At 44.8% G+C, this 12527-nt stretch overlaps 1 protein-coding gene across 1 annotated transcript in view; it reads right to left on the reverse strand.

Annotated features, from left to right (window-relative positions):
* The window catches only part of LOC122562279 (voltage-dependent calcium channel gamma-1 subunit-like), a 27231-nt gene extending 15142 nt beyond the window's left edge, over window positions 1-12089 (reverse strand). Inside the window, exon 1 of the mRNA XM_043715071.1 lies at window positions 11618-12089. Coding sequence (XP_043571006.1) covers window positions 11618-11858 — 241 coding nt within the window. The 5' untranslated portion in view covers window positions 11859-12089. The remainder of the gene's footprint in view (window positions 1-11617) is intronic.
* Window positions 12090-12527: the final 438 nt, after the last annotated feature.

Consider the following 12527-nt stretch of genomic DNA (forward strand, 5'->3'; position numbering starts at 1 on the left):
CAACCCCACCCATCGCTTTCACTACCCCACCCTTACCCCTCCCTTGCTATCACTCCCCCATCCACTCCCACCCACTCCCCTACTATGACTCCTCCAACTCTACTCCCCCCGATATCACTCTCCCACCACTCCCCTGCGATCACTTCATCTCCAAGTTTAAAATCTGTAACCTAATTAAGTTATAGTAGAGAAGCTGCCATGTTCACCCAGTGACCTGTAAAATAATCCATCACCAGCTATTGACCAGTCTCCAATGCAATGGAACCAAAGGTATAACATTCCCAATTGATATTAAATCACTGCTGAAGAACTCTCCTGCTGGCCCGATAGTTATCAAGATAGGCTATCGTTTGTAACATAATATGATGCATATATATATATATAGCGAGGAAGGCATTTAAATTTTCTAGTTGTAAATAACTGCTGAGAGTTCTTGGATGATTCATGTCAATGGTATTTGGCCTGTTCACTGCTGCTTTCATTTGCAACAGAAAAGTGTGGTGACGGAAAAGCACAGCAGATCAGGCAGCACCAGAGGAGCAGGAGAGTCGACGTTTCGGGCAGAGGCCCTTCATCATTCCTTGTGCTGTTGGTAGACACAAGTTTACACCTTTAAGGTAAATTGCCACCCATTGCGAAATCTCCTGCAGTTAGAATGTGTCCTCCAGGATATTTTGCAAAAGGAATTTAAGTTTGTCTAAATCACCTTTCAACCATCGAAGTATGTTTAAATACAGTGACTGTTGCAATGTACGAAACAGTTTAGAGGATTTGTGCGTAAAAACACTGTTCCCTTTGCATTTTGTTTTGTTGTACAGGGTCTGTCCATTTCAATGGGTGGTGCTTCTACATATTGTGTAGCCATGATGGACAATGTCTTAAAGGGAACGACCTGATAGCAGTCTGCACTCATTCCTGTCTATCATCCACATGTGCGGCTTTTTAAAAGGTACTATTTCATGGGACCTGAGTTTCACTAGCTGGGCTAGCCATTTATTGCCCATCCTTTGAGAAGGTGGTGGTGAGCTGCAGTCCATGTGCTCTTGGTAGACATACAAACTGATGTTAAGGAGGGAATTTCAGGATTTTAACCCTGAAACAATGAAGGAAGAGTAATATATTTTGAAGTCGGGATGGTGAGTGGCTTGGGGAGGGGAACTTGTAGGTGGCTGTACTGCCCTTGTCCTTTCCAGATTGTAGTGGTCATGGGTTTGGAATATTGGTGCCCAGATCATGTGCTTCAGTGCCATTTGTTGACGTCATAGAGATGTACAGCATGGAAACAGGCCTTCTGTCCAACTCGTCCATGCTGACCAGATATCCCAACCCAATCTAGTCCCACCTGCCAGTACCTAGCCCATATCCCTCCAAACCCTTCCTATTCACATACCCATCCAGATGCCTTTTAAGTGTCGTAATTGCACCAGCCTCCACCACTTCCTCTGGCAGCTCATTCCTCTGTGTGAAAAAGTTGCCCTTTAGGTTCTTTTTATATCTTTCCCCTCTCACCCTAAACCTCTAGTTCTGGACTCCCCCACCCCAGGGAAAAGACTTTGTCTATTTACCCTATCCGCGCCCCTCATAATTTTATAAACCTCTATAAGGTCACCCCTCAGCCTCCGACGCTCCAGGGAAAACAGCCCCAGCCTGTTCAGCCTCTCCCTATACCTCAAATCTTCCAACCCTGGCAACATCCTTGTAAATCTTTTCTGAACCCTTTCAAGTTTCACAACATCCTTCCTATAGGAGGGAGACCAGAATTGCACGCAATATTCCAAAAGTGGCCTAACCAATGTCCTGTACAGCTGCAACATGACCTCCCAACTCCTGTACTCGATACTCTGACCAATAAAGGAAAGCATACCAAATGCCTTCTTCATTATCCCAGAGGCGTTCTTATTTGGTGATGTTATTGGCATACTTGGCAAGCACATTCCAAATTACTCTCAGAGGAAAATTAACCAAGATACATGAGTGACATAACTCACCCTCTCCCGCTTTCACGCAAACTTCAAATATTGTAATAGAATTCCCCAAGGATTGGACAAGGAGTGGAGCAGTGTGACATCTTATTGGAAAGATCACACACCCCTGCCAGGGCAATACTGTATCATATTAGATTCTGTGCTGGAGCATCCCATATACTCTGCTGGAGGCAGACCCTTCAGTCCAACCCGTCCATGCCGACCACATATCCCAACCCAATCTAGTCCCATCTGCCAGCACCCAGCCCATATCCCTCCAAACCATTCCCAGTCATATACCCATCCAAATGCCTCTTAAATGTTGCATATGTACCAGCCTCCACTACCTTCTGCAGACTGGTCTGATCATCCTATAACTCACTGTCTTGATGGAGGTGAGAGTGAGAATGGTGAACGATTTCAGAAGGAAATTGGATAGACATCTGAAGGTAATTAGACCTGACGTGTGGGACTAACTGGAGTGCTCTACACAGAATCAACATAGACTGAATGGGCTGAATGGTCTTCTTCCATGACTTAGGTGATCCAAGCTCAGCAGAAATCACCTCTTTAAATCAAATAATTGCATTGGCAATTGTTCTGTTGGAAATACAGTCCTGGATTCATTAAACAAAGGATCACAGGGACGAGACCCCATCCTGAAGGTGAGTATCAGTGAAACCAACTTTTCTCTGATTGTAATGTGGTACCACATCAATGCACAAAACACCGCAGGGACATAGACCCTGCAAAGACATTTGTTTCAGAGTGATGTTATTTAACAGATGACTATAAATTGAGGGACTAATACTGCAAATTATCTGGGACATTATGTGGGTAATTCAACATCATTGAGATAGAAAGGAAAAGGTTACGCATCCCAGAAAGTCCATTTGATAAATCTCTGTAGGCAGCGCCTGTGATAAACATGCTAAAAGGTTTAAGGCATATACTGGTTGGTGAATGACCTGTGGGGATGGGGAGTGGAGCTGACACATCCAGAATAATTCCACTGAATGAGCAGGACCAGCTCTCGAGGGAGAAAGGATCTCAGAACTCTGCTGACTATTTTTTATTGTGTATGGTATGCACTGCCTGAGAGTGTGGCTGAGGCAGCTCAAATCAAGGCCTTCAAAAAGGAATTAGACGGCTGTTGGAGAAGGAAGAATGTGCAGGGTTATGAGGACAAGGAGGGAGAATGGCACCAAGTGAATTGCTCATTTGGAGAACCAGTGCAGACACAATGAGCTGAATGGCCTCTTCTTCACTGCAATAATTGTGTGATTCTGAGTAACCACATTGTCATAGGGGGTTATTATAACACAAAACTTTTCAATATCAACTGTTGAGATGCAGAGAGGGCTGCTTTAGACAGATGGAAAACCTGACTTCAAATATAATCTGATTCTAGGGTGGGTCTTGCAGGTGGTATGGTTTAAAACAAATGTTATTCAGTCTAGTAACCCACACAGGTTGATTATAAAAGGTCAGCCAAAAATCCATTTATACCTAGAATCTGTTACTTGTCCCATTTTATCCTTTTGGTGTTACTAAAACGTAATTATAGGATACTGGGGTGTTACTCAAAGTTGCATTATTTTATATATCGAAACATTCTGAGATATTTCACCAGAAGGTTACAATTTTGAGCCATATGAGGGGATATGAGGTCAGATGATGGAAAGCCTGTTGAAGAGGTATGATTTTAATGTGTTAAAGGGGGAATGAGAGACATGAGATCCAGAGAGTGATTAAAATTATTGGTGTTCAAGAGACCAGAATGAAATGAATGCAGAGATTTGCCAGTGGGATTAGGAGGTGCCTTTTCCTAGCTAAAGGAATAGAATATAAAGGTAAGGAGATATTGTTATAGCTATACAAGGCATTGGTGAGATCGCACCTGGAGTATTGTGCACAGTTTTAATCCCCTTATTTGAGGAAAGATGCAGTGGCATTGGAGACTGTTCAGAGGAGGTTCATTAGCTTGACCCCAGAGATGAGGGGTTTGTCATATGAAGAGAGATTGAACAGTTTAGGCCTATACTGTCTGGAATTTATAAGAATGAAGTGAGATCAAATTGAGGTTTTCAAGATGATAAAAGGTTTGGATCGAACAAATGTGAAATGGATGCTTCCTCTTGTGGGGCATTCTAGGAAGAGAGGTCACAGTCTTAGGATGAGGGGGAACAAGTTTAAAACAAAGTTGAGGAGAAACTATTTCTCCCAAAGGGTTTTGAATCTCCAAAGTGTGGTGGATGCTGGGACAGCGAGTAAATTTAAGGAGGAGTTAGACAGATTTTTAATTGGTAATGGGTTGAAGGGTGAGGAGCATATCAGCCATGATCGAATGTTGGAGCAGGCTTGAAGGGCTGAATGGCCTAATTCTGATATAATTCTAATATCTCATGAACTTATGAAATAACATGGTTGGGAGCTAGATGTGGTAACAGCAATAGTGAGGAGTGAGACATGGAGAGATTTGAAAGCACAGAAAATAATTCAAATTGAGATGTTACTTATCGGTGACTACAGGCTTCAGTGGTGAGAAAACTTTCAGAAATGGTCATCTGGGACAGAAGTAACAGTCACATTGTTAATTACAGAAAACCAAGATGGATTTGTTGAAGGCAAATTGTGTTTTAGTAACTTGATGAAGCTTTTAATACTGTCACAGGAAAGTTGATGAGGGTAATGTCATTCATATGAGTTCCATGGACTTCCAAAAAGTGTCAGATAAAGTGTCATATTACAGGCTTATCAGTAAAGTCAAAGGATGAAAGGGAAAGTGGCAGCATCATCTGAGGTGGATTGAGTGACAGAAAACAGAATAATGGGGGCCAGTTGTTTTTTCGATGGGAGTAATTGAACAGGGAGGTTTCGCATGGTCAGTATTAAGGATCACTGCTTTTTAAAAATATATATTAATGAGTTGGACTTAGGGACGACACAAAACTTGAAAATATTGTAAATTGTGAGAAAGATAGTGATAAATTTTCAAGAGAAGACAGGGTGATGGATTGGGCAGATGAAGCTTAATGCAAAACACAATGTGAAAAGCGTAATTATCCATTCTAACATTGGGTTGGAGGGGGTGCGAACAGAGAGAAATGGGGTTATGATTTCACAACATGGATACAAAAATAGATGTGATCCTGGACTTTATAAATAGAAATGGAGATCACAGAAGCAAGGCAGTTACAATGAACAAGTATAAAACACTGGTTTAACCTCAACAGGAGTATTGGGTCCACTTTTACTCTCTCCACACTTGATTAAGATGTCAAGGCTTTAAGGAGGATGCAGCCAAGATGAATAGGAATTATTTCAGGAATAGGCAACTTCAGTTTCAAGGATAGATTGGAAACGCTGATGTAATTCTCCTTTGGAGGAGAGTGTTGAGAGTAGATTTCATAGAGAGGTTAAAACCCAGGAGGAATCTTGACACAATGACCAGGAACAGTTCCTATTGGCAGAAGGGCTGGAAACCAGAGGATGCTGAATTAAGGTGAATGTCAAAGGTACCAGTGGCAAGATGTGGAATAAACGTTTGTATGTAGCCTGCAATTAGGGTCAGGAATACACTGTGTCTGAGAGTGTGTATAGGGAGATTTACTCATTGCTTACAAACAGAAATGAAATAAGCACCTACAGAATATGGGCAAGAGTGACAAATTGGAACAATTGAGCTGTCTTTACAGAGAGTCAGCATGGATCATGTGGCTTCCTTCAGTTTTGTGATCATTCTGTGATTGCATTATTCCATGTTTAACCAGGAGACGGGAGAGGCTGGCAGGCACAGGGCTGTTGGGGGAACGGGATCTGGTGCATGTGAGACACAGAAGGCAGATTGTTGAATGGTTTCAAGATTACAGGAGGTGCAAAGCAATAGTGATCAAGTCCAGAAGTTACAAAGGCAGGTTTCAGAAGCAGATTACCAATGTAAGTGCTGAATCAGGTGATGTTATGGAGGAGGAAATAAGCAGTTCTTGTGATATTCCAAGTACACGGAGTCATAGTTTTAAGCTGTTTGGCGGAAAGTATAGAGGGGTTGTCAGAGGCAAGTTTTTTACGCAGAGAGTTGTGAAAACATGGAATGCATTGCCAGCAGCAGTAGTGGAAGCGAGGTCATTGGGGATATTTAAGAGACTGCTGGATATGCATATGGTCACAGAAATTTGAGAGTTCGTACATTAGGTTTACCTCACATGAGGATCAATGGTCGGCATAACATTGTGGGCTGAAGGGCCTGTTCTGTGCTGTACTGTTCTATGTTCTAGGTGTTCCAAATCTCATCTTGGAGTTAAATGTGGGACCAAAATTACAATCAATCTGGTTCAGACTCAGCCAGTTGTTAGGGAAAGGGATCGAGTCAGTGGCTTGGAAATGGAGTTTGTGATGGTGTCCAGAACAATGGCTTCTGGCTTCCCAAAATTTAATTGGAGCAAATTTTTGTTCAACTAATTTTGAATAGAGGATAAAATAATTTGACAATAGAGAGTTAGTGGAAGGGCCAAGAGAAGTGAAGGAGAGGTGGAGCTCGCTGTAGGTAATCCTGTGTGGGTGGGGGGTAGGACAGGCTAGGCTGGTTAGAATGGTTAGTGGTGACTTGATTGATACATAAGATCCTGAGGAGTCTTGGCAAGGTGAATGTGGAAAGGATATTTCCTCATCTGGAAGAATCTAGAAGTAGAGGTCATTCCTTAAGATGAGGTCACCTGCTTACGACAGACCAGGGGGTATTTTTTTCCCCTCAGAGGGCTCTGAGACTGGATCTTTCTTCCTCACAGGCTGGTGGAGGCAAAACATATGGAGGCATTATCTTAAGGCAGAGGTAGATAGATTCTTGACAGGCAAGAGGATGAAAATTTCCCAGTGGTAGGCGAGAGTATAGAACAGTTCAATCAGCCATGATCTTATTGAATCGTGGAGAGGGCTTGAGGGGCTGAGAGGCCTACTTCTATCTAATCCATATGTTTGTCTGTTCATGCGATTTTTGTCTATGATCAGACATAGAACAATTCAATCAGGAAAGTGCAATCCCATTCACCCAGGGTAGCATCAGAGCTAAATTAAATGATGTACCAATGTTAAAGGCACTGCTGTATTCAAGAGATTAAGGGGAATAGTTTGTCTTCATTACCTTCAGCCAAGATGGGTCGATAGTGACATTTGCAGTAATATGAAGGGACTGACTGTACGTTAACTTGCTGATGCTACAGAAAGGTAATGCAAGCTGGAGAATATGCAGGGAGAATCAGATAGGTTCAGCAACTACACCCATTTTAGCTGATAATGAGAGGAAATGTGAGGTTGTGAAATTCAGCAGGGAAAATAGAAGAAACAGAGTATCATTTAAATGGAGAGAGACTACATTAAGTCACCAGTTAATGTAGAGTGCTACAGTTGAGAGGGGTCTGGGTGCCTTGGCACATGAATCACAAAAAAGTTAATAAATAATAGAAAGGCAAATTGTATCTTGGCCTTTTACTGTTAAAGAAGAGGAATATAAAACTAGGGAAATCTTGCTCCAAATATACAGAGCACTGTGCACAATTTTAGCTTCCTAGTTAAGGAGGGATATATTTGCATTGATAGCAGTTCAGAGAAATTCACTTGACTGATTCCTGAACATGAAGAAAGGTTGAGCAGGTTGGATTTATATTCATTGAAGTTTTGAAGATTGTGAGGTAATATCAGAATTTGACAGGGATTGATAGAATAGATGTGACAATATTTCCCTCCTGGGGAATTGTAGATTAAAAATAAGGGCTCTCCCATTTAATAGAATCTCCTCTCAGAGAATTGATTAGTTTTCAGAATTCTGTATCTCAGAGAACAATTGGAAGCTGTGTCATTCAATACAATCAAGGCTGAATCAGATCCCTTTTTGATCAAGCAGGGATTGAGATTGATGTGGTCATCCAAGAGAGTAGTGTTGAGGGCACCGTCAGATCAGCCATGATCTTACTGAATGGCAGACTGGATTTGATGGGCCAAATAGCTTACTTCTCCTATTTCTTATGATTTATGCAGTATTTTTCTGAACAACAGGATGTTCCCAAAGTCCGCTACAGCTAGTGAAGTGCTTTTGAAGCGTGGACACTGTCGTAAATTGAGGACAGAATTAGAATGTGAGAACGTGTGAATTCAAAACTGATTACAGGAAAGTGATAAGTGAAAGTGATACACCGATAATTTTGCATGCATGGTCTTACTTCCACTGCATGCAAATTCATGGCATCAATTCATCCGAGTAGAAGTTTTACAATCTATCCACATCAGTCAATGTGATTGGTCCTACTTGACAGACAAACATCTTGGACCCAGTAACAACTAAAGTGGACTGTGCTCAACTCTCAGCTGTTCTGTAGTTCGGTTTCCAAAGGTGACTGGAATTAAAAGGTGACCTGTTAAACCCAAAGTTTCCAGATTAATTTTGGGAATACATAAGGAACTGGCTAAAATGTAGAACTCAACCACAGTCACAGCCTAGGGATATCTCACAGTATCAACAGCCAATTAAATGCTATTAAACCTACAATCACATTGGAGTGTAGGAAACGTGAAAGCCAATTCTTGCAGAGTAAGCTTTCAGAAATGTAATAAAGAGTAGGAACCTCTCTCATGTTGTTAAGGGTGAAAGGCTAATTCTGGTTAAGACCTTGGAGAGAATCCCCATTCCCTTGTTTGAGATACATCTGAGAGGGCAGTAGTTCAGTTTTAAATAATTTGTTGTTTTAAATATTTTATCCACAAGGTGCAGCACCTGCTCAGTGTTATCTCTAACATCAAATCTCTGGTGAGGAGTGTGAACTCAAATTAATCTAGTCCCATTTGCCATCACTTGGCCCATGCACAGTCCAATGATGTGCAGGTTAGGTGAATTGGCCATGCTAAATTGCCCATAGTGTTCGGGATGTGTTAATTAGATGCATTAGCCATGGGAAATGTAAAGTAATAGGGTAGGGGAGTGGGTCTGGGAGGGATACTCTTTGGAGGATTGGTGTGGACTTGTTGGGCTGAATGGCCTATTTCCACACTGTAGGGATTCTGTGATTCTATGATATCTCTCCAAACCCTTCCTATTCATATACCCATCCAGCTGCCTTTTAAACGTTGCAATTGTACCAGCCTCCACCACTTCCTCTGGCATCTCATTCCATACACGCACCACCTTCTGGAAAACGTTGCCCCTTGGGTCCCTTTTAAATCTTTCCCCTCTCACCTTAAAACTATGCCCTCCAGTTTTGGACTCTCCCATCCTGGCTTTTCATTCTATCCATGCCCCTCATGATTTCTCTGGACGTATGTGGAGGGGGGGGGGGGGAGTTGATGAGGAAATATCTACAACACGGTCCAACCAAGTGTAGAGGAGAAAGTAACACGTGGGTTAAACTGTAAGGAACGGTATTTTTATGGCTGCTACCAGGAGGTTTATTATCCAGCGCCGATTTCTGATAAAGTTGTGGAGACAAAGACTTTGAAGCAATAACTAAACACTGTCACTGGGAGGGTTGTTTCACCCCCAAGTACCCGGCGGATTGTCAGAGAGCCGATGATGCTGAAGGAATAGTTGGCAAATCCCGAGACAAAATGTTTATATGGGAGTCAGCGAGAAGGTGGCGTTCTGTTGCTGGTATATTTAACTCCTGGAGAGCTCAGCTGTCTCAGCCTCCAGCACTTGTTCAGGGCGTGGGTGCAGTGAACTGCAGACTAGCCCGGGGATTTTTTTTATATATAAGGAAGATTTTGTTTTAAATCTGTGAGTGATCATCACCCTGCAGCCGGAGGGAACTGCCTGGCAATTTTCGTGTTCAATAGAATCGTGTTGATTGACATTCCCACGGCTGTGAAAGATTTACTGTTTAAAAAGCGCGGGGAATGTTCCCAGCCAAACTCCAGTTGTGACTAATACACAACTCCCAGTCTGCTCCCTGAACGAGAGCGTTACCAAAGGACAGCGGCTCTCCCCGGGACCTGCCACTCTTGCACGTTCTGGGTGGGTGGGGGGGAATAAAAACTTGCATTTATTTATTGTACCGTTCAGTGGGCGGAGAGGAGCTGGCCTGGACATGAACGTGGTGGACAAAGTTAAAAATCACACAACACCAGGTTATAGTCCAACAGGTTTATTTGGAAGCACTAGCTTTCAGAGCACTGCTCCTTCTTCTGAAGGGGCTGGTGGGATAGGATCACAAAAATAATAGGGTACGGTCAGAGTGTCCATACGCTGTGTCAGAATGAACCTGGTGGGTCAGGTCTCTCTGGGGCCCGCTGGGTTGTTGACCGGTGAGGATTGAGTGTGTAGCAAGATAAAGGCAACATGGGAGGGGTGGGGGAGTGGGGTTATACACAGACAGACCCAGACACAAGGTGAAGGAATAGACCCTCCCCCTTTCAGCCGTGGGAATGGGGGTGGGGTATATACAGACAGACCCAGACACAAGGTGAAGGAATAGACCCCCCCCTTTCAGCCGTGGGAATGGGGGTGGGGTATATACAGACAGACCCAGACACAAGGTGAAGGAATAGACCCTCCCCCTTTCAGCCGTGGGAATGGGGGTGGGGTATATACAGACAGACCCAGACACAAGGTGAAGGAATAGACCCCCCCTTTCAGCCGTGGGAATGGGGGTGAGGTATATACAGACAGACCCAGACACAAGGTGAAGGAATAGACCCCCCCCCCCTTCCAACCTGCTCTGCCATTCATTCAGATGAAGAGGCCGGATCGGCTGGGATTATTTTCTAGTAGCAGGCTGAGGGGTGACCTTCTAGAGGTTTCTAAAATCATGATGGGGCATAGGTAAGCCAAGATCTTTTACCCCCGCCCCCCCAGTCCAAGACTAGTGGTGAGAGGGGCAACTTTTTCACACAGAGGGTGGTGCAATGCCAGAGGAAGTGGGGGAGGCTGGTACAATTACAACATTTCAAAGGCATCTGAACAGGTACATGGATGGGAAGGGTTCAGTGGGATATGAACCAAACACAGACAAATGGGACTAGTCCAGTTTGGGAAACCTGGTCGGCATGGACGAGATGGGCCGAAGGGTCTGTTTCTGTCTGACTCTTGAGACTGATCATCATCCATTGGATCCCTTTGGTCCCAAGTGCCATATCCAATTCCATCTTAAAATCATACAATGTTTTGGCCTCCGCTGTTTTCTGAGACAGGGAATTCCACAGTACCATCTCTCTGTGGGTGAAGTCCTCACTCCTCAATGGTTTACTCTGTGCCCTTAAACTGCAAGTCCTGGTTCTAAACATCCCTGTCCTGAGGAACATTCTTAGTCACAATGAATCCCCTCCCTAAGGTCTACCCACAGCAGGTGGACTGCAGCGATTCAAGAGGGCAGTAACAGCACCTTCTCAAGGCGCAACTAGGGAAGAGACTGGCCAACAGTCAGTGACACACAGCCCACAAGCGAGTGTAAAAGACTGCGTTTGCCCAGTTATTACCATTCACACAACCAGGGGGGTGTATTCCCCCTGACCCGAGAAAAAAATCCCTGAATTTCTGCTCGGCTGGTGAACTGACTGCGGGAACTTTGAAGGGAAGTTGCGAATGAGTTTCTTTGAGACAGAGAGAGGTGCAGCTCGGGGAGTTGCTGCCTGAGGCCGGGAGGGTGTCTGGGGATAGGTCTCCCTCTTACCTCCTGGGAGGTCGCTGTCTCCACATCCATTCCCGTCCGGGTCCACGCTCCGGACAAACACCCTCTTAGTGCAGAGTCTCCACAGGCCGAAGTGAGCCTCCTCACAGGTGCTGTTGGTTCTCTCCAGCTGGGGGCTGAGACCTGCCCAGTGGTCAGTGCTGACCGCTACCACTGCCAGGATGACACCCACTGCTATCACACAGAAGGTGAGCTTTATCTTGCCCGCTTTACCCTCCTCCATGGTGCTGCTAAAGAGCAGCAAGACGAGTGTGCTCTGAAATCCTGCACTGAGTTCCCTCCCCTCCCCTCTGGGCTGGTTTCAGGGTGGGGGGGGGGGGGGGGAGGTGCCCAGTTGCACTATCGTCTGGCCTTGGCTATAGAGCCCAATAGTTGCTGCTCTCTACTATATATGAGAGCGTCCAGGCGGAGAGGGACAGCTCCACAGGGAAATATCTTTCTATTAACAGCTGGACTGTGTGTATTTATACCACAGCCTCATACTTAAGGAACTGTGCCTTCTGAACGCGGCTGGGAGTCAGGTGGCGCTGATCTCCAGGGAGGGGGTGGGGTGAGGGGTGTGTAGGGGAGGGAGGGTGGGAGAGAGAGAGAGGGGTGGTACCCCCCCAACCCAGCCAGGGGGCACAGAGGGGGTAAGATTGCCAGTGGGTGCCTGGGAGGGGGCAGGGAATATGGGGAGCAGGGGGCCTGTGGGGTCAGGGGGTAATGGGGAGGAGATAGCAGTATGGGGAGGGCAGTGGGGGCAGGGGTAATGTAGGGCAAGGGATAATGGGGGCGTGAGGTATGGGGAGAGGGTAATGGGAAGTGGGGGTAATGTAGGGCAGGGTGTAATGGGGAGGGGCAGGTGCTTTCATTGACTTGGGGGCAGTGGGCCCGAGAGGAAATGATCTGG

This window comes from Chiloscyllium plagiosum, chromosome 24 (genome assembly GCF_004010195.1).
Source record: "Chiloscyllium plagiosum isolate BGI_BamShark_2017 chromosome 24, ASM401019v2, whole genome shotgun sequence".
Taxonomy (NCBI): domain Eukaryota; kingdom Metazoa; phylum Chordata; class Chondrichthyes; order Orectolobiformes; family Hemiscylliidae; genus Chiloscyllium; species Chiloscyllium plagiosum.